Here is a 23,011-nt window from a genome sequence, read left to right on the forward strand (position 1 = left end):
TCTCATTGGTGGCCGAACTTTTAGTAAAACACTTTACTGATAAATCAAAACTGCGTACAATCTTTTCTCGGTACTTTTATAAGCAGGCATGTCGAAGGGTACCAATATGTAGGCAACCAAGAAATTACCCGTTTTTTTATTGGCGAGTAAGTTGGTGCGAAAGCGTTCACTGACTGACTGTGTCGGGATTGCTTTGTATTCTCAGTATCATTTTTGTGTTCTCAAAACCATACACTACGGGGTTCAAGACAATTAGAGCGCAGACGTCCGTTCCTGCGTTGAGCGGCATCGCCGTTGGCGTCGGCGGCGTAACCGATAGCGTGAACGACGACGAACGCGGAGTTTGTCGATATCACGGGATACTGGCCTCTAACCTCGCTTTCTTCCTCTGTCGCGCGCACTGGCCCCTCTGTCGGAGCTCGTGCGCATGCAGGCCTGGCACGTGCACTGCGGCTGGCTTTGCTTGTCGTAACGGGGCTGTGGGCGTTTCACTTGGTTCGCGACAGCTGCAATGCACAGAGTATATGGTGTGCGTAGCACTCGAGCGCTGGCAGTTTCTGTGGCAATATGTAACGAATCTTACATTGCTACAACTGCGGATAGTCAAAACTTCAAACACCGCTGGCGTTGCCCGAACACGAGGCTGCGCTCAGCGAATTAGGCAGTATCGTAATCGCCGGTGAATTTTTTAATTTGTCATAGCTTAAGTCGTCGCTTCAGTTGTTCATCAGCACAACATATTCTGCACGTAAAAATCCGTTTGAGAGGCACTTTTCCATTGAATGTTTCACTTGTCACTGGCCCATGTGCCGAACTTTAAATAGCTGAAATGAAAAAGAAGTGGGCATAAACAGCCTCCTGTGAAATAGCTGCCAGACAGGACGACCCCGGGACCTAAGCCAAGCTCTTAAAAAATACCTTGTGCCGGCGCCAGGGGGGGCTCTGCCCCCCCATGAGGCAGTCCGGGGGGGGCCCAAGCCCCCCAGCCCCCCCGTACTCTCCGCCTATGCGTCGGACGCCATCGTCTGCCACCCATGACAGATAGCTGCACTGACGCCTGAAGTGGATAGCAAAACGTGCAAGCTGGCTAACACCGAAAATCCATCGTAAAGGTGTTTCTTCTAGTTGGAGCCTCATCAGTGGTGTGTACTGTTCGAAGCAACACTTGGGACACCAAAGCAGCCATGCTCAACATGAATCGCCACACAGTGTATGTTGCAGTGCCCACGTTTTGTTGCCAAATGCAGTGACGCTGTTGCATATGCTTTTTATGAGAGCGACGCCTGCGAGTCGGTTGGCATTGGTGCGAGCAAATGACTCATCGACTGTCGTGTTGCCGCCAATGGATATCGTTGCACTCCAGCTAAATTATTTTTTGGTTGGAGCGTGGACTGTAGATGTAGGTGGGTTAACTTAAAAGCTTAATACATGAATAATGTGCTCGTGAGTAAACTATAGTACGCGCGACTCAGCCTCACCTGGCGTCATCACATAATGCGGACGTTTTATATTTTCTCAGTCACAGCGAACACTGGATCACAATCGATTCCGATCGGCACCAATCTCGATCAAAAGTGCCCGGTGGGACACAAGCGCAATAACAACTTTATCATGACCTTGTGTGCCTAGACCAAACTACATACGTCCGCGGCTGTGACAGGAGACAAGTTTCTAGTTCCAGTAGAAAAGCTGGATTGCACAACTTCCCTATTCAGCGTATCAGGCAACTCTTCTCTCCACTCCTGTTTTTGCTTGTACAGTCGAACACTGATATATCGAACCCACATATATCGAATTTTCGGCTATATCGAACTCGTAAATTATCCCATTGAAAATCCTCTGTAAAAGTATAGAAATTCGCATGTTTATATCGAACGGTATTGTTACCAGCCATCGGATATATCGAACACTGCGCGAGCTGGAAGGCGCGCTTCGGCCCTCACTACGCCCTGCGGCCTTTGCGGCACCGTGCCTCCGCCGACACTCGATACACTCGAAAAACGTCAGGGCGAGAGCGCTCAGGCTGTACTCCTGTTCAGTGCATTCTCCAACTTGTGGAACAGCTTTTTTTTTTCTTTTTTTTTTCTCTCTCTCTCTCTTTCTCATGCTTTCTCTGCGTTACCGTCGGCTCGGAGAGCAGGAACAAAGTAGCCGGCGGCCTCCTCCTTTCGCCTTTTCTTTCTTTTTGCTGTTTTGGGAGTTGTGATCAGCCAACCACAGCCCGCGCCTTTCGTATTTGCTCAGCCAACCACAGCTCGCGGCTTTCGTACATCGCTGCTGCCCTCGCAGGTAGCCCGGGTAGCCATCGCGACTGATCGCAAGCTCTTTGTTCGCGGAGTCCACTTCCGTGAGTTGTTGCATACCACCGCATTCCTCTTTTGCGTGCATGCTGTGCAAAGGTGCTGCGGACTGCTTGAATTTTCGACTTCTCATGTAGCAATGGCCAGCGTCAAGAAGCGCAAGAACCTTGACTTTGCAACGAAGTTGAAAGCCATACAGCGTGTTGAGGCGGACGAAAAAAGTTCGGCGGTGGTCGACGACATCGGGATACCACGGCGCATGCTGAGCACCTTGTTGAAGAACAAGGCAGATATCAAGGCAGAGGTGGCAGGCAGCAAACGTCAGGAGCCTGTCGTGTGCGCGCTCCTGCCCACGGGAAAGTAGAACAGGCACTCTAGGCCTAGTTCTTAAAAGTGCGCGCGAAGAACATTCCTGTGGATGGCCCAGTGCTGATGGCTAAGGCCAAATGGTTTGCCGCTGCACTCGGTGAAGACAATTTCGCCGACAACACCGGGTGGCTTCGCCAATTTAAGCAATGCTACAACATCATTGGCAGAACTATTTCTGGCGAAAGTGAAGCCGTAAGCAGCCAGGACATCCAGCAGTGGATGACAAAGGAGTGGCCGGAAATCTCCGCGAAGTTTTCACCTGCGAAAATCTTCAATGCCTACGAGACCAGTCTATTTTGGCAAATGCTGCCAAGCAAGATTCGATGTCCAAGGTAGCACGTGTCACGGCGGCAAAATGAGTAAAGCATACCTGCCAAGTCTCCCGAATTACCCGGGAGACTCCCGGATTTTGAACGTTTCTCCCGGTTGTACGGGTCATAGGAAAATCTCCCGGAAATCCAGTTTCGCCTCGCGCGTCCAGTGCTTTGTCTGGCCACATGAGCAAAGTTGTCTGGCCACATCCTAAATATGTTATAGGTTATATCAGCCGTTAATATTTCGTAGATGATGCGTTTGTGTACACACAAAATCTTGCCCGACGAAATAACTGTAAGCAAGCGACGACAGGCCTCGCACGCGGAGCGATGTTATCGCATGTGCCCTTCGTGCGACGGTGACGGCCGGGTCGTTTCATCTCTTGCTTCAACCGTGTTCGTCCCTAGCGCTAGCGCGCTTTTACTCGCATGTGAAACAGACGATGCGCAAGCGATGTTATCGGTTTGGACTCTGTACAGATCAGCGGCGACCGCAAAATCCCGCTGACAGTGTCCATATAATTGCTATCGCAGTGCCCCCCCCCCCTGGTCGGCATACTTTATACCCCCCCGTTGAGTAGATCTCCCGGATTCCGTTTCTCCAAACTTGGCAGGTATGGTCAAGTCCGCGTGAGCGTTCTGCTGGCAGCCAACATGGATGGGTCTTGGAAGCTCCAGCCCTTTGTGATTGGGAAAGCAAGGGCACCGCGCTGTTTCAAGAACTCTAAGCGGCTCCCTGTTCGCTACGCATCGAACAAGAAGGCGTGGGACGCCGAGCTGGGCAAGTCGGAGTGTCGCGCTTGCCTTCTTGTGGACAACTGCTCGGCCTACCACACCACCTGCGAGCTCAAAAACATCGAGCTGAAGTTTCTGCCGGCCAGCACAACAGCGACGCTGCAACCGCTCGACCAGGGCATCATCAAGTCCTTCAAGGTGTGCTATAGGAGGCGACTCCTGGATAGGCTGCTGGTCAACCTCCGCATGGGCACCGAGGTAAAGGTTGACCTGCTTGGTGCCATTCAAATGATGACTGGTGGCCAACTGCTTCCGGAAGGCAGGCTTCGTGACGGCGGAACTTGCGGAAACCGGTGAAGACGGCGATGACGAGTGCATAGAAGACTCGTTTCGCGAGTTGTCGTCCATCTTCCCGGCTGCCGTACCACCCGAAGTGTCTGCGGACGATTTCGTGGAAGCGGACTCCAATGTTGAGGCTGTTGCGAGCCTCGCTGACGAGGACATTGTAGCTGCGGTCGCAGGGACCCAGGATGCCCAGGCCGACAGCTCAAGTGGCGACGAAGATCGTCCGGACGAGGCGGCGGCTACACGCGCATACTCGGCCGCTGAAGTGGTGGCAGCGTTCGGCTTGATTTGCCGTTGTTGCGGCGACATGGAGGGAACCGGGCTGTTGCACCTGGACAGCCTCGATATGATCGAGGCCAGCGTCTTCAACTTCATTTCGAAGACAAAGAAGCAGGCCAAGATAAGAGATTTTTTTTTTTCACGCAAATAAAGCATCCTGTTGCATCGTGTGTGCGGAATTAGTTGTCATTCTTGAATGCGCAGATTGTAGGTGATCGTTCGCCGCTGGTAAGGTCTCGGGACCTGTATTATTTAAATCGAATTTTTCATATATCGAACTAATTTGCAATCCCCTTCGTGTTCGACTGTACCACCCCCGTGCGACGTTGTCCAGCCCCTTCATGTACTTCCTAGTAGGGGTGTGCGAATATTCGAAATTTCAAATATTTTTCCAATAGTGTTTGCTATTCGATTCGATTCGCACTGGAATTTTACTATTCAAACTATTCGAACTTCCCAAAAACAAATACAGTCAACATCTGACTGAAAGTGCCCCCTTCAGATTTTCAATATGCTTCACCTCATTACACTCTCGTATTACGGCAAAGCTGCCTTTCAAGCTCCGCTACGCTCGCGAGTGTAATAACTCAAGAAAACGCTAGTTCCAACATGGAGTTGAAAGATGTGGCAGAGGTGGGGGCTCAATTAATGCTGTTTTGGACCTGAAATTTGGGCAGGAAGTCTGAAAAATCGGACGCCGAAGCTTTTTAGCATCCAAAACTTCGGATGTAGCTTTTTAACATCCAAAATTTCAGATGTTATTATATATCAATGTCTGCAAGGCAGATTTGGAACTCCGGACTTTAAGGGAGCACACCCTTGTCCACCACATCAGTTGGGCTTCCACTGAAGTTGAAAGAGGAGGAGAGGCTGAGGAAATGGCATCTTTGCCTATCACGTGTAAAGTGTTGTCGGCAACACTTTGGTTGCACCAAATCATGTACATAAATACAATTCGGCCTCTACATTGCGCTTAAACCTAGTGAAAAGAAACGCTTTCATGTTGCTATCCTATAAGAATGTGCATAGGAATCCTGTCAAACTTTTTTTTTTTTTTTTTGCAGTTTCGCTTCTAAGTATTCGAAAAATATTCTAGAAATATTAGAGAAGTATTTGATTCGATTCGCACTCATACTTCAATATTCGAATTCACTTCGCACCAAAAATTTTGCTATTCGCACAGCTCTACTTCCTAGACATCGCTCCAAACACATCTGAAGGAATGCGCCAGAAATAATAGAGCAACAAACTCAAACACACCAGGGAAACACCGCTGGGACCGTTGAAAAAGTATTACCGGAAGTGGTGCACTGCAAGTCTTCTTGGGCATGCCGTTCGGCGCATGCCAGTTTGTTTACAAACAGCGAAACCGTCTATACTCTCATTGGTTCATTTCGAATGCTTTGACATTTTGAATACTTTTAAGTTCGTGTCGAAGTGTATTGGAATACTTTAATATTCGTTCGGATATTTGAAGTGCTTGAATATTTGCCCAGCCCTAGTTGTATGCAGTAAAACCCTGTTAATTCGACCATCATTTTGGGTTACAAATGAGGATTATACAAACATACAGAGGGAGGACCCATAGTCAACAGACTGTACAGGCGATCTCCCCTTAGTAATGAGTAACATAAGTAAACATAAAGCAGCTAAATACAAGCAAGGAAGACACTCTAATAAATGAGTCACTAACACTTAAAATATTTTAATTATACAAAGGAATTATTGGTAACATGGTAATGAGAAATGATTATATTGTGTGCAAATAATGACATTAATTTGGAAAATCAGATGATTGAGACACATCCTCTGGTCCTGGTTAAATTTGTTTATATTTGGCTGCACGCTGTTTAATTCAGACATGCTGAGCACTTTGCATGTCAGCTGAAGTGTTGAGTGTTTCATGATGCAAGTGGAAAGGCAAGGTCATTGTTAAGTACACAGTGTGGTCTGAAGAGCTAACCTTAAAGAGCCCCTAAACCACCCAGAGGTCGAAATTTAGTAGTGGTTGTTGAAGTTGTGCACAAGTCTTCAACAAACACGTAGCCGCGAGAATTTTTTGAAACTGTGCCGTAATAGTGGAGTTACATGCGTTTGAGGATCGAAAAGTGGCCCCCGCCAACACTCTCTAGAATACCTTAGTTATTTTTCAAGGTGGCGTTGCCCCGCTCGCTTTGCTCAGCTCCATGCATCGTCTCGTCTCTCCTCCTGGCTGACTGCTTCTCCTCACCATGCGAGGAGGAAGAGTGGTGAGCGTGTGTGCCTGTGAGCCGACAAACAGGTTTTTTTCATGGGTGACATGACCAGGTGGTAATGTTGATGTCACGACCATCGCCGAGGATTACTGAAAGGCCCGAAGAGGAGAAAGTATTGTTTCTTAGAATTTGTGGCGTGCCCGTGGCTCGCAGTGCTGCCGTGTTTGGCATTGTTGATTGTGATGGCATTCTCAACTTGATACGCACGTTTACTTGAACTCTTAAAGAAATTATTGAAGGTGGTTTAGGGGCCTTTTAAGATCCCTAAATTATCTATATTTAGTGTGCCAAGTTTTTTCCAGTATTATTTTGTGCTGGCCCGTTACATAATATTGCTAATGGCTCTAATAGTTTTTTGTTTTTTTTTTTTGTCAAATAAGTTGAGATTGTAAAATTTAAGCTGTGCTTCCTCAGACCCATAAAAGACAATGTAGGATGACTGCACAAAAGCATGACAAATTGACTGCTTGCAAAATAGTTACTGTGCATGCGTGAGCAGATACGTTTTCCACACGAGCAGCCTCGACCACAGACTAGCGGACAAACTATTTTTTTCATTCACCACTGATCCCTGCCTTTCCTTTCTTTCATTTCTCTCTTTCTTTCTACATGAGGGAACTTACAGTGAAGCAATAAATTCCTGCAGTATGTTTTGAAAGCCTTTGGGGTTCTGGCACGCCTTCACAGGAATGTGGAGGGGTGGACGTGCTTAGAGCGAGAAAAGCAGTCTGCGAATGAGAGGTTTTGTGTGGAACATGTTCTTGTGGGAAAGCCAACTTACAGATGGTTTGCAAAATGCACACTAGGCGGTGCTCACTATTTTACAAAGTGTTTTGCAAGCCGATTTGTTTATAAAGATCATCCAGGGCACTTCCCCGGTGAGTAAATGTATGAAGGAAAGTGCAACCAAGGAAGAGCTAGTACTTGATAATTTCAACTGGAAGAAGGCCGAAGGAAAAATTCCAAAGCGCACTGCCCCGGGTTTAGATTGGGTTCCCATCAGCTTCATTAATGAACTACGACATAATACTGAATAAGCACTGTTGAAAGCCGTAGAAATAAGCTTACAGGACAGGCAAATACCGGACGCTTAGCGAAAAAGTAGAATGAACTTAATCTATATAGGCAAGGGAGAAACGGATAACATTCGCTCGTATAGACCGCTAGCTAACCATTGCATCGGTACCATACAGGTTGGCGATGCAGGCAGTAAAATTAAAGATAGAAACGTGGGCGGAACATAAGGATATTTTGGGAGAACTTCAGAATGGATTTCGAATCGACAGGAAGTTAGACAATAACCCATTTGTTCTTACTCAGTGTATAGAAATGTCTAAAATAGAAAACAGGCCCTTGTACGTGGCTCTTCTTGACATCGCTGGGGCGTATGACAACGTTAATCAGGAAATTTTGTGGGATACTATATTGAAAGAAATGGGCATAGACGACAACTGTATACAGCTTTTGAGGGAGATATACCAGAAAATACAGTTTGCATAGAATGGGAAGGAATAAGTAGCAAAGGAAACATTGATATTAGCAAGGGGCTGAGACAGGGATGTCCTTTGTCCCCGCTGTTATTCATGCTGTGCATGGTGAGGATGGAAAAGCAATAGAAGCCAGCAAGATTGGTTTTAATCTGTCACACAAACAGGCCAGCGTAACAATTGAGCGGAAGCTTCCAGGTTTATGTTATGCTGACCATATTGTCTTATTTGCGGACAGTAGAGATGATATACAGCTGCTGGCAGATATATGCAGAAGGGAAGGTGAAGCTCTAGGACTAGGATTTAGTGTAACAAAATGTGGATTGATGGTATTCAATGATCCCAATGATCAGGCGGTGGCAATGCAAGGCCAAGAAACACCTAGGGTAAGTGAACACAAGTACCACGGAGTATGGGTAAATGAGGGTGATAGGTACATGGAGGTACAGGAAAAAAGCCTCGGCAATGCTGCAATGATGAAGCACAAAGCGTTATGGGGATACAATCAGCACGAGGTGCTTCGAGGTCTGTGGAAAGGTGTAATGGTCCCGGGTCTTACATTTGGGAACTGAGTGGTGTGCATGAGGTCAGAGGTGCCCTCAAGAATGGATGTGAATCAAAGGACTGTGGGATGCCTCACGTTGGGTGCTCACGGGAAGACTATGAATGAGGCTGTAAAAGGTGATATGGGATGGGCAAGTTTTGAGGTGAGGGAAGCCCAGAGCAAAATAAGGTTCAAAGAGAGGCGAAGGAACAAGAAAGAGAGCAGATTAGCAGAGAAGGTGTTCCGGTATTTGTATAGGAAGAGCATTGACACACAGTGGAGAAGAAAAAAAACTAGAAGGCTCACAAGTAAATATACGGCTGGAAGTGTAAGCAATATGACAACAAAGATCGCTAAGCGAAAAGTCAGAGAGGCGGAGAGGATTTACTGGATGGCAGCGATGGAAAAAAAAAGGCTTTGAGTAACTACCGAAAGGGCAAAAACGAAATAAGGAGGAAGGCATTTTATGATAATTCAAGGGGAAGCGCTTTACTGTTTGAAGCGAGGCCGGGTTGCCTTAGAATGCATAGTTATAAGGCGAGATTCAGTAAAGAAGAATAATGCATATGCTGTGGGGAAGATAAGGAAACGATGGAGCATGTTCTGATTGAATGTGGAGATATCCACCCAGGTGTACGTTTGGGCATGAGCCTACATGAAGCCTTGGGTTTTAGGGACAAGAATGGAAAGCTGAACACGTCCGCGATAGAAATAAGTAAGAGACAGTTAGGAGTATTGGTGGCAGAAAACTACAGATAAAGGACAAAAATAAATAGTAGGAGAAATAAAGACAGTGTGCAAGTAAAGGGGCAGAAAACTGGGTTGGGAATTTTTTTAGTAAGATCGATTTAATCCGAATCTTGGCCGCCGCGGCCGCATTTTTGATGGAGGCAAAAATTCTTTGGCCCATGTACTTAGATGTAGGTGCATGTTAAAGAACCCCAGGTGGTCGAAATTTCTGGAGCCCTCCACTACGGCGTCTCTCATAATCATGTCGTGGTTTTGGGATGTTAAACCCCAACAATTATTATAAGATCGATTTAATCGACGTAGATAAGGCATCAGGCCAACTTAAAAAGAAAAGGGAAAAAGATTTTTTTGGTCGAGCCTGGTGTCACACGTCACTGCCCCGTATAAAGGGGGCGCTCATTGCACCCATCCATTTATCCAGTGTCAATTTGCTTGTTTAGCCATAATGGAAACAATTTTCTAATTTTGTGGATATATCAGTTGTATTAGAGACATTTAAGCATACATGGTTAACATGAACTTTTCGTTAAAAATGCCTAAAAAGTCTTGTTAGATCCACGCACAAAAGAGCACTAAGTACTGCGAAAAGTGATAGTGGATTCACTTTCTAGGATCTTGTTTTTTGTATGAATAATAAAAACGTTGTCCTTTGTACATTAAGCTTGATTTGCCGTCAGCCATTTCAAAGGCTTAGTCATCTTGTTACTGTGCATTATGTCTATTCTTATCCTTTGTGCCGTAAGAAACTACAGACCTTATGAATACACTAATGGTGTATCCAGTGGATGACTCTCATGCTCTGGCTCAGAGCCAGTAGATGCGTGGGCAGTCTGCAGTCAGAGTAGGAAATGCGCCATCCCAAGCAAATGATTCAGCTGTCTTGGTGATACACCCGTGGCACCACGATGCAGCCAGCGCAGAAAGTCTCCATGTAAACCATGATGGCTGGTGTCTCTTGGAGCAGCTGGGGCCCTCTGATTCGGAGGCTGGTGCACCCAGGGAACCACGTGAATGAATTTAGAGTGCTAGACTTCAACCATCCAAACTCCCCGCCTTCTTTAATAGAGCTCAAGTGTGCTAAAAAATAGCTGTTCCAAGTACACCATGAACATGCCAGTGAAAAAACGAAAACAACAAACAAAAGCATAGTCATTGGTGCATGGCAAACAATTAGTGCAGGTTTCTTTTTATTGATTTAAAAATAGTTTATGTACTCATTTAACATTAATTAGTTTTTTTTTAATTGTCTTGTGATTTGAACTATGATTCGTGTGCTTGAAATTGCAGGCAGGAATGGAAAGTTGTGCTTAGAAACAAAAGATTTCATACTATACAACATTGTTCAGTGTTTTTCTTGCTTGCTAAATAATTGCTTCCTTTCAGGAGAACATCCCGAGCTCTGAAAATGTGCCCGACAAGGAATCTATTGCTAAGTACACCTTTCGAAGATTGTACGACCGTGTGAGACCCCGACTGAACCGCATCAACCGTGACAGCCTTAATGTTCCTGTGGCTTTTGTAGCACTGCTTCACTTGGCTGCCGAAAAGGTCAGTATTGCTGATGTTGTCTTTGGGTTAAAGTTGTGGAGACAGGTTTGCACAAGGTATATTCTATGAGTGGGGTCAGGAAAAAATGCAACCCTCCGACATGACTCAGAAAAGGCACACAAGGCACATCGTCAACAAACGTGGGTTTATTAACCCAGGATATGGCACTGTGCGACAGTTGCTGACAGCGGGCCAAAAGGGGTCTCACCGTAAGACCGATTGGTGTGCCTGTGGCGCTGTTTACGGTGTTGAACACGCTAGCTGGGATATGAGGCACAAAAGGGGAGACTCTCTTGATCCCATGAAGTGTAGTATTTTGCATGTCTTTGCATCTAGTATTGTGCAAGCTGTTTTGCATGTCAGATTAAGAAAGTATGGCTGGCAAGTAGTCGTATTGAAGAATAAATCTCATTCCAGTAATAACAGTATTAATGCTGTCAAGACTAGCACTTCAGTGTAGGTTTAAGGGGAGAAGTGGTTTCTAGACAAAGTGTCATATTATTTCAGCTAGGATGGTACAAAAACTTCAGTGACTATGTATTTTTAATGTGCTGATATCAAATATTAACTCAGTTTTAATGTAGTCTGTGGCAGTAATTTTAAACTGAATTATTAATGGAAGCATCAGTTGATCATATTGATTAAACTGGCTGAACAGATATCACTGAATTAAACATCATTGAATTCTCTACATGCGAATGAGTCATTCATGGTGAAATTTGTCTCTTCTTTGTGTTCCTGTCAACTGTGCGTGCCACAAACGAGCACTTACTCACAACTGTCTCGCCATAACCACTAGATGCCCCGCCACGGTGGTCTAGTGGTTATGGTGCTCAACTGCTGACCCGAAGGTCGCGGGATCGAATCCCGGCCGCCGCGGCTGCATTTTCGATGGAGGCGAAAATGTTTGAGGCCTGTGTACTTAAGATTTAAGTGGACGTTAAAGAACCTCAGATGGTTGAAATTTCCGGAGCCCCCCACTACGGCACCCCTCATAATCATATCGTGGTTTTAGGACGTTAAACCCCACATATTATTATTATTATTATTATTATTATTATTATTATTATTATTACTATTATTATTATTATTATTACTATTCTTTGTGTCCCTGTTAACTGTGCGCGCTACAAATTTCACCATGGATACCTACCAACTTGCCCAACTATCAGTTTCACTGCAATGCCAAGGAGTGCAACAAGTGTAATTTTATGCTTCTGGCTTTCCTAGAACAAAAGTTATGAAGCTTCAAAATGTTCATTTGAATGACTAAGAAAAATCACTTTTTTTTTACCCTCTCTAAGAATTTATAACTTCCTATAGTCACATTTGGCACCCTATTACACTCACTTCACACTCTGCTTTTCAGCAAGACGAAAATCATCAAAATTGAGTGTGCCAATGCTGAGAAAAGCTTCTCAAAAGATTCTAAGGTTACAAAAAAATGAAACGGGGGAAATAACAATGAACAAAACACCATCATTTGGCGATGTGATATAAAAGGCTGTTGTTGCTAAAATTATGATCTATGATGCATGAAAATTGGTGAGGTTATGCAGCAGTAAAGGCAGAATCTGTAAATAATTTCTGAAAAATCAATTTTGGGGGGCAATTTTTTATCCCAGAAAGCAGCTTCCCCCCTTAATAACAGAGCAGCATGCCATTACCTGTAGATCAGCAAGTGGTACAAAAAGGAGAGAACAGAGTTCGCAGCATTCTGTTCTGTCCCTTCGTTCTTTCCTGTGCCACAGCTGCCAAGTCTTTGTTCAGGAGTCTTGCAAATTCCGTCCATTCCTCCCAATTGTATGGGGATGCAAAAACAGCCCTAATTCAATAAAAAAAAAAGAAGGCAGCTTCAGACTAGTGGTGCCAAGCCTAAGCTGGGTGGCCATTTTTGTTTCTCTTTCTTTCTTCCTCTCTACCATCGGTATGTCACTATGTGTGATGTCAGTGACTTCGAATGCTTAAGAATTTCTTGGTACCTGCTAATTCAGTCTTTGGCTCTTTTAGAATACATACAATGTATTCATCGTTGCTGCTAAAGTTAGCCAGGACCAAAAAGTCTCCATTACATTTAGCCAGGCCCAAGCAATCTTCGTTAAAATCTGGGACATTACATCAAGCTGATGCAGAAACTTCCCACAGGTAGCGCTACAAATCTGCCGTGTTTCCGTCTTTGTGGCTTGCAAAACTTCTTTTAAGGGTGAAAGCATCTTTTTTGATATTGTAGAAGGGTAATGTACCAACACAGCCAAAATAATTTTTGCTCAGTAACATCCTTTCAAGTTACATTTGTGTGAGTGGAAAATTTATTGTGAATTGTCTGTTTCATCAATGCTTTTCTTTACAGGAGTTTTTTGTGGAATCGGTCAAAGACATGACGGACTTGAAAATCAAGTTGCAAATATAAAGCTGCGTACTAGCTTTCATTGGATGACCTTGAGCAGAGAACATCTGCTGTGTGCAAGGAAACGACCATTCATGGCAGTCGTTTTATAAATGACTCTGCATGCAAAATTTATAGTCTGCATGCATTGACAGGCATATTAACACATTGTTTAATGACATAACCTCACATACCTTACATTATTGCTATAGACAATGGAACAAGCATTTCCATGGACATTGTATTTTGCTCTTAATAAAGAAAATGCTGTAATGTGTAATAACAGTGTACGATTGAATTGCTGTAGTTGGAGCCTTTGCTGTCTGTCTTAGGCATGCTGGTTCTCTGCTGCCATGGCCATGAGTAGCATTAGCTAGCACTCTTGGGCTTAATCTTGTGCAAAATCATAAATACCTAAAGATATACAGGGTCTGTTCGTAAAGTAATGAGACTAGGTCTGGTAAAAATAATTTATTGATCTGGTCAGTACATATTATTTAAATTAATGAAAATAGTTTCCTTGGTTGTCAATACACAGTACAATACGATTCCCACACTGAAAAGGTATCCTGAAAGTCAGCTGCCATGGCCTCTATCAGAGACTCCATGACAGCCCATCGGATGGTGGCAACACCATTGAAACGGTGACCTTTCAGGCTTCTCTTGAGCCTTGGGAGCAGGAAGAAGTCTGTCGGGCTCATGTCAGGGCTGATGCAGTCTTGATGTACAAGAGTACAATTCTGTACAAGAGTATACATATTTAGGTCAATTGCCAATAGGGGAGCCTACTCATGAAAAGGAAATTCAGTGAAGGATAAGAAGCAAGGCATCCCCAAGTCGTGACTGGCAACTTACCGTTGTCCCTAAACCAGAAAAGAGCATAATCATCGCATTTTGCCATTGCTAACATATGGGACAAAAACTTGGAGGGTAACAAGTAAACCCAAGAAGAAGCTAGAGGGACACAAAAGGCAAATATCAAGTCGGTGTGCACTGTTTAAATACCATTCCAGAAACCTCGTCGTGCTTGTTTCGTGCCGAGAAAATGCTTAGTTTGAAAGAAAATCTTGTTTTGGAGGATGCAAACCGCCCGCCAGCGGGAGCATAGTTTCCTAAAATTAACTAGAGGGGACTCTGGCGCTGCGATCGTTCAGCCACCGTGGGAATGATGGGTAGTACACGCATTTGCCTAGTCTTCGTGCTTGCGGGCTTCGAACGCACTTGTGGCTTTGTTTATTGTTGTGTTTTGGTTATCTTTTGGATAAAAGAATGGACCGCTGTGAACTTCGTGACCAATTTCAATTGGTGAGCCTAAAAAGGTTAACGTTAAGTGTAGCTGCTGACTCTTGCTCAACTTTGTTTTGTGACAAAGCGGATGCAGGCGACGCGGAGCCAAACGGAGCCGAAAGAACGAAGTTTAGATAAATCCGTGTACTACCCATCATTCCCATGCTGGCTGAAGCACCATGTGTTGCAGCTCCCATAGACACTAGCGCCAGAGTTCTCTAGTAAGTATTGTAGGAAGCTCTATGAGCAGGAGGATGTGTGATATAGCATTCGCCAACGCTTGCCTTTCTCTGACAACATTGCTCCTGCAGTGCAAACGCGAGCAAGAATGGCAAGAATACTTCCTGTTAAGCATGTTTTCATATGTTTCGCTCGTTCTGCTATGGGCCCTGCAAGTTCACACGCCAGCAGCGTTACAGTGTAGCAGCGTGCCGATTGCGTCTCGGGGACACTAATGCACGTAGTAGTCCTGCTGTGAAAACTCGCGCATATGCCAGCAGCGTTCCGTAATGTTGCAGAGGTTTCTAGCCTCTCTAGTTATGTTCCGTGACATTGGATGTGATACACTGGCATCATCCTCTCCCACCATTTTGGAGCACCAGTACGGTGGAAAGCTGCGTGTCTGACGTCAGGTGCGAGGCATTTATTGAGGCGCGGCTGCACCTGCGGAGCACAGCCCAGCGAAAACGAAACTTTTCGACCACTCGCGTCCTCAAGGGTAAGTTATTTTATTGCGATAGTAGTTATATGGACACTCTCAGCGCCCCGCGCATCGTATGTTCTACGCGCGAGCGCTGGTAATGAGCACGGCTGATGCAGAGATGATACGAGCCGGCCATCCCTGTCGCGCACGAGGGGCGCATGCGATAACCTCGCCGCGCGTTCGAGTCCTACCGTGCATAGCTCCTCAAGCTGAGAGGAAACGCCCCGCCCGCCTTTCGTCGGGCGAAAGAGCATGAAGGGGCGCCGGTGAGAGGGAGGCAAGTTGCTCGACCAGCAACTGCGAACTTTGATCATAAGGGTGATAAGGGCGTGAGCGTGTGTGTGTGTTTCTTCAACAGGATATCAGAAGTGATGTCGATGACAGTTATGAACAGGGTTGCCGTTGGGTAGGTTCGAAAAGGAGCCAGAATTCAAGCTAAAAGTAGCCAAAGTAGCCACATATTTTACCCTTATCGCCAAACTTGTAGCCAAATGGCAGAAAATCGGTATTATGAAAAGAGTTTTTATTATTGAACAATAAATAGCATTTTGTGCCAGCAATAAAATAGCATACGAACACAGTTTTTTCTCCTCATGCTTGGTCTTCAAGCCATAAGCAAGTTGCAAATAAATGAGCAATTACCTGCATACAGTCTATATAGAATAGAGTAATTGCCAGAGACAGAGTAAGATTGGAACATTCCAGCCAACCATTCAGTAGGAATATTAATCGTAAAAGCAGGTCGTGCTTGAAGTCTGCGACTTCAAGCACGACCAGCTTCAAGAAGTGATATCTGCTCGAAGATGACCGGTCCAGCTTCATTTTGTATCGGATCTCTGTTTTTGTCAAGGTCACACGAGAACACACGCTGTGCGTCAGCACTACAAAACTGGCTCGTATAACGTCGGCACCGATGGCGGGCAGCGTGAACAGCGTGCTAGCCACGCGTATGCCAACATGCGCGCAATTTCGTCAGTTTTGATCTTAGCCAAAAGGCGTACTTAAATTTCATCTTTAATTTGTAAGTTATATGTCCAATTTCTTCATTTTTATTTAAATTCATAAAAACACCGAATTCTTCGCCGATCCTCCATTGTGGGTGTGAGACACTGACTAGGCGAACAAGAACTTCATCATTCCGTCTCGGCAGGCGCACCGCGCGTTGCGTTCAGGTGCCTCGATGAGCACCAGACTCATGGCGGGGCTAGGACACGCGCATACACTGGCTGACGCGTCAGAAAAGCTTGGAAACAAAGGGTAGTCGTCAGGCTTGCTCGGTATTTTATCTGCAGATAATGAGAAAAAATGGCTACTGAATGCGCTAAAATAGAGGTTCAAAGTAGCCAGAAAGTAGCCATGGCGCCAACCTGAAATTTTTGTCGCCAGACTGGGTCGTAAAGTAGCCAATTTGGCGCAAAGTAGCCACCAACGGCAACCCTGGTTATGAATCGACTGCGCGTTAAGCGGTGCACTAATGAAACGTGCGGCGAATGTTGTCATGTGCTCGCGAACTCTCTTCGTAGCTTCATCGGTCTCTTTTCGTGTCACGGCCGGGTGTGTTCGCAAGGTCCAGAGCTTTAAACATAGTTGCATTAGCGTAATGACCGTGCGAAGTGCCATTTACTTCGACACTTGGTGAATATTGACTGTTTGCGCTAGCTTTGCAGTCGGTGTTCAGGTTCACTTCATAGTGCACTCGAGAACATTATCGAACATCGAAAATATTCAACATTGCGTCCTTCGACTGATCGCTGACGCATACCTTACTTGCGCACCATGCTTGCTGTTCAGCTGAGTGTTATGTGTAATAGAAGTGGTGTGTGTACGGTAAGTGGAAGTTGTGCGTGAGGTATTCGGTTCGGAAGGCGAGCAGCCGAACGCACGGGCGAATCGGCGTGCGGTAGGTAAGGTGCATCTTATATTGCGAATACGTTGTCATTTCCTAACAGATACGTACAAAATGTGCCATAAAAAATTATTGACATCAATACTTAATTGTTTCATTTCCTATTTTTTTGTCTCCTTAATATTCCCAACGTTGCAGTGCATTTGCAAATATTTTGCTGTGTTCCACAAACAGTTTTTTTTTTTTTTGGCGTTGCCAGCGCCTGAACAGCTGAGGTTCGGTTTCTGCACTGCTTTTAATTTCAACTTTTTTTTTCGTAATGCACTGTTGTTAGAACTTCCTCGGCACAGTGGTTTATGTTATTTTGATCAGAAATAGCACATCCCGAAAATTTTTAAATCGCATGCTACTGCAACACGGTATACATATAGACCTAGGGCTCGCATGAAATCGTTTCTCTCAATGCGTGGGAGGATAAGCCGATTTTCTTTTTTTTTTACTGTGACCATTTCTCACCCACTAAACTGTATTGTAAGGGTACGCTCTAAAAAGACAGGGCGTGCAAACAAGGACACAAGAAAGAGGTCAGGACACCACAAACGCTCTTTCTTGTGTCCTTGTTTGCACGCCCTGTCTTTTTAGAATGAATACTTACCAACTAGCTCAGCTCTCTGTTATTCTAAGGGTACGCTCGGCGCAATGCAGTATTAGCAACATTTTTTAATATGCTTAATAACATTGCCTTATACCAAGTTTATCAACAGAGTTCCACGCTTCAGTTTTGCACAGGGAGAAATGATCATGCCACAATTGCCTTCAAGGTATACCGTAAACAGTTATTATCGCGATAGCAATTATATGGACAGTCTCGGCTGGATTTTGCCGTCGCCGCCGTCATGCACCGTATATATATATATATATATATATATATATATATATATAAGTTCCAAAGAAAAATAATTCAGAAAAATGCTTCTGAAGCGCGGAATCGAACCAGGGACCTCTTGCTCCGCAGCGAGTGGCGCTGCCCGCTACGCCACGAAACGCAGATCCTCCACGTAGCTAACGGCGAGCGTTATATACACACCCTTTACCGCTGGACGGACTCAGAGACGGCAGGCGCTTGTAAGCGTTTCTTCATTACCAGCGAGATGGCGCTAGGAGCGCGACGGGCGCAGAGCCGTCGATGGGGAGAGTCTGGCGAATGGGCGGGGCAGTGACGTCGCGGCGCGGCGATGACGCTGTTCACGTCACCGCCACGCCTCCGCTCCGGCGGCGTCCGCCATATATAGTCTTTCCGCGCGTCGGGGGCACGGCTGAGGCTATGTACGTATGTACGCGTTGTTCATACGTGAAATCTAGCGCTCCGAAACAAATTGCGAAAGCGAAATTGTGCAAGAACATTGTTATACAAATTTAATGAAAAACATGGAGTGAATTAGACGTGTCCAAATCATCGTGAAACTGAGTTGTGCACGCCGATTCCAGTCCACGATGTTCTACGATACGCGCTGTGCTTTTAGAGCGCAGCTCTAAGGCGTCTGTTCCTGCGTTGTTCGGCATCGCCGTTGGCGTAGTCGGCGTAACCGATAGAGCAAACGAGGACGAAAGACAGCGAACGTGGATTCTGTCGATATCACAAGCCACTGGCCTCTAACATCGCTTTCTTCCTCCGTCATGCGTGCTCGCCCTTCGGTCGGAGCTCGTGCGCATGCAGGGCTGGTGGGTGCGCTGCTACTGCCTCGCTTGTCGTGACGGGGATATCGATGACGCTTGCAATGCACAGAGTGGCGTGCGTAGCACGCGAGCACTGGCAGTTTCTGTGGCAATATGTTACGAATGTTCCAATGCGGATAGCCAGAAATTCAAACACAGTTCGCGTTGCCTCAACACAAAGCTGCGCTTGGATTCGCATGAGGGATCCCGTATCGTGATCATCGGTGACTTTTCGAGCTATGAAGACCTGTGGGTTTGCGTCTATCTTGGTTTTTTTTAAATGCAAATCATTTCTTAGCGAACTTCTGCGACTTTGAGCGTATCTGTCTGTCTATCTACCTATCTAGCCGCCTACGAATTTGTGCTCTCCTGGCCGTTTCGTTCACGGGGTGTACACCAAAATTGGTATGGAATAATGTGACTGCACGACAAACATAAATGACTGATCATAACATGGAAATCATGACATGCGTGTCATGTACAGCATGATTTACATGCCACAGTCTTGGTGCTCTTGCGGCCGTTTCGTTAATTTGATATATACCAAGATTGGTATTGCGCGACATGACTGTCTGACGAACATAAATAACGGGAGTTAATGTGAAAATCATGACACACGTGTCATGTACAACATGACATACGTGCCACGTTCATGGAGCGCTGGCGGCCGTTTCGCTTGCTTGATATACACCAAAATTGGTAGTGCGTGACATTACTGTGTGACGAACATAAATAACGGGAATTAATGTGATTATGATGAAACGCGTGTCATGTACAGCATGACTTACGTGCCACGCTGATGGTGCGATGGCGGCCGTTCCGCCAGATTGATATACACCAAAATTGATATTGCGTGATGTGACTCTGTGACGAGCATATATAACAGGTGTGATTTTTGGAACATGTCACGTGACAAGTGTTACGTGAGAATCATTGCATACCACGCCAGAAAATCTGTGCACGTGTTCTAGCAGCAAAGCAGAAGATAAAGAAGAGGACGGATTGCGTGGCGGTTCATGATGATGAGAATTTTTATTCGCCACTAACGGGGATTCTCCGAGCTTAAACAGCTCTGCTTTTAAAAGGAACAGAGATACCAGCGCACGTAATTGTATTAAGGCCACAAAAGCGCAAAAGCGGGAGTACACAAGTGGCTTGGGGATCTCGAGTCCTAAAATTCCCTCTTAGAGAATTTTAGTACCGGGACCCCAAAGTGCCTTGCGTACGTAAGCCCCTTACGTTTCTTTGTATAGTCCATGGGTGCGGCTGAGAGTACAAGGGAACGTAAGAGGGTGATTAAGGAAACGGCTTGGAGTCCCCGGCACTAAAACTCTCTAATAAGAGAGAAAAAAAAAAAAAAAAACTCACAGGGTCCCTTATACATTCGCCTAAGACCACTCGAAGGCGAAAGCAGTCTTCCTTTTCTTGAGTTGATGTATTGTTCCTCACGCCCCCCCCCCTCGAAAGCTTAGTTACCTAACATTGTTTTGCACTGCCTCCAAGATCGGAGGCACTGCAATCTTTCTACACCACATCTGGTCATGTGCTGACGTCATCATGTAAAGTCACGTTATTCGACGTCATGATGACGTCACAATCTTTGGTCGTATGGTCACGTCATTACGTGATGATTTTTGACATCCCTCGTTTTGACGCGGCCGACGCGGGACGCCGACGCCGCGGACGCCGGCGGTCAATTTTCGCGTTTGCTGAGGCATCTAAGGTTTTCGTCAGAGCAGGTGGAGGGCCCCCGTAGGCGCGTGTTAAATGAAAACAATGCCTCGTTCGGCTAGTCTGATAGCGGACATCCAGTTGGTTTACTTTACAAAATCATTTTTCTGCTCAACTTCTTCGCGCTCTATACTTCCTAATCACGAAATTTCATCGAGCACATAAGCGCCCCTTGCTATAGTGGAAGAGCTTCCTGCACGAGCACAGACACCGTGCACTGTACGTGCATGACTAAAAAGCGCAAGGCACATTCGCTTAGCACAGAGGCGCAGATTAATTTACATGCGCGAATTAAACGTGAAACTGGTAGCATGTACACAAGCGGCAACACAGCGGTAAATGACACCAGCTGACAGCCACAGAAACGCAGACCACATAACGTACAACACATGCCAGGTAACCGCCGAAGCTGACGCGCGGCGGCACTAACCAGCGATATCGAAATAAATTTTCCCCTGACAACATCACGGTAACATCCCAAGCTCGTGCTCAGAAGGCGCGACAAATTACGTAAACGCAACACATCACGCTTGACACTTATAGCGTGATCGCTGCAAAATTTCAGTCTGCCCAAGCGATCGAAACGCGAACCATAAAACTTTTTTTTTTCAGCGTGACAAAATTATTTTTAAAGTTTGTGCGCCTGAAAGGGCTCCATTGCACAACAAATAATAAGTTTGTGTTAATGGTACGCTGTTAATAATACCAGCAATATTCAAGCTAAATACTCAAGTACGTATATGGCATAGCACGGAGCAGTCGGTCGGGGCCCATTTGCTGCGTCTGATGTTTCTGATCCAAAGGCGTCGTCGCTACTTTTCCTTCGGAAGCCTAAAAAGGCGGAAACCCTGCGCGCTGCTGTTTGAACAGCCAACCGCGCAACAGCAGCCCATCGCACGCAACAAATTCACGCTTGAATGCGAGGAGCAGTCGCCATGAATACGCGCGGCTTCGCACAAGAGCTTCGTAACCTACGCGCGCTCCTCAGCGATCGCGTAAAAGTGCGGCGCGCCGGCGTCTCTCCGTCGCGGCAGCCCGGACTCCGCTCCGCGCTGTCGCCACTGCCGCCCGCCACCGCCGGCGAGGAGAGAGGGTTTACGTCACGAGAAGAGGGCGGCGCTGGGGCGGGGCTCGGAGAGCGGCGAGATGAAACAATCGCCAAACTCTCCCGAAGGGTATATATGGCTCTGGACAGGCACATTTAAAAGTCGTCGGCGAGCTCGCTCGCTTCTTCTTATAGTTGCGCAGGGAGAACCTTGCCCTTCCGCTGTCTGCTCGCGCGGTTTTCTCGTGGTGAGGGGAAGAGGGATGTTTCAAGCTTTCACCGTGATGTCCGCGCTCATGTTACGGAGCGTACGAAATTAACTCGAGCTCAAGGGACGTCGCTAAACGAACAAACAGAAGATGAGTACGAACTATCAAGTGTCACAGCTCGACACTTGAAGCACGGTAGTTTCCTTCGCTGCTTCGGCCGCCTTTGCAACAGGAGCGCTGTTCAAACTGAGAGTATCCATTGGCGAGCCTCACTTCGTATACCATTAGTTTCTTGCTATCGCATTCATTGCTTCGACCTTGCGGCGAAACTGTGACTTTTTTATTTTAATAAATCTTCGATTTCGCTCTCGTGCGTGACACGCTTATAACTCGAAATGCATGCACAATCTGTTCAACAGATCGAGATATGAACATCCGAGCAAATAGAAAGGTATGTAGTATGTAATTTTCAATATCGCTGAACATAGCGAACCGAAAAGGTGTATCCTGTTGCGTGAGACCTTTTCCATTAAAGTTTGTGTAGTTCACTGCAGAAAGGAGTGTTCTTCGAGGGGGGGGGGGGGGCGAATTCATTTCGCGGTCAACTATGCAGCCACGTAGAACGACGCTCTTTGACGTTAATGGTTCCCACACGGAATGCAAAAATATACGTGATTCCCGGAGTACTCACCAGCAGCGTTCGGTTGCTGGTGAGCTACTCTCTGGCATCTGCATGACGCGTTTAAAAAAGCGACGAAGTACTTCTAGAGACCGTGGTACTGCTAAATGTCCGGCCACGCTCTGCATTTAACGCGCCTGCACCCAAAGCGCTTGGAAGGGATATGGCGGCGAGAGGTCACGTGATGCGAGTAAGCCAATCGCGTCGGCGGCGGCGCGCGGGAGACAGATGCGATACTCTGAATTTTTTCTTGTGATTCTAGAGTGAATGTTCCTTCACCGCTAAACCCTGTCCATGTTTGCCTAGCTTTGCATCATTTTGCATTTAATCGCTCCACTCAGCTCCGCTGTACATTGGCCTTTACGACGTTAAGTCAGTTAAAGCCACGCATAAATTGCATAGAGTTACGCGAGATCGGATCTAAAAGAGTTAGCTGCTAGCCTTCCTTCGTATAACATTACAATTTGTTGCTATCGCATTCAT

The 23,011-nt window shown here is 46.0% G+C and overlaps 1 protein-coding gene across 3 annotated transcripts in view; it reads left to right on the forward strand.

Moving 5' to 3' along the window:
* Positions 1-13,586, forward strand: part of LOC119379181 (condensin complex subunit 2) — a 75,198-nt gene extending 61,612 nt beyond the window's left edge. For all 3 annotated transcript variants that reach the window (XM_049411898.1, XM_037648392.2, XM_049411899.1), the window contains exons 16-17: positions 10,762-10,926; positions 13,277-13,586. In XM_049411898.1, the coding sequence (XP_049267855.1) occupies positions 10,762-10,926; positions 13,277-13,336 (225 nt within the window). In that variant the 3' untranslated portion in view covers positions 13,337-13,586. The remainder of the gene's footprint in view (positions 1-10,761; positions 10,927-13,276) is intronic.
* The last annotated feature ends 9,425 nt before the right edge of the window (positions 13,587-23,011 follow it).

Source organism: Rhipicephalus sanguineus, chromosome 1 (assembly GCF_013339695.2).
Source record: "Rhipicephalus sanguineus isolate Rsan-2018 chromosome 1, BIME_Rsan_1.4, whole genome shotgun sequence".
Lineage (NCBI taxonomy): Eukaryota > Metazoa > Arthropoda > Arachnida > Ixodida > Ixodidae > Rhipicephalus > Rhipicephalus sanguineus.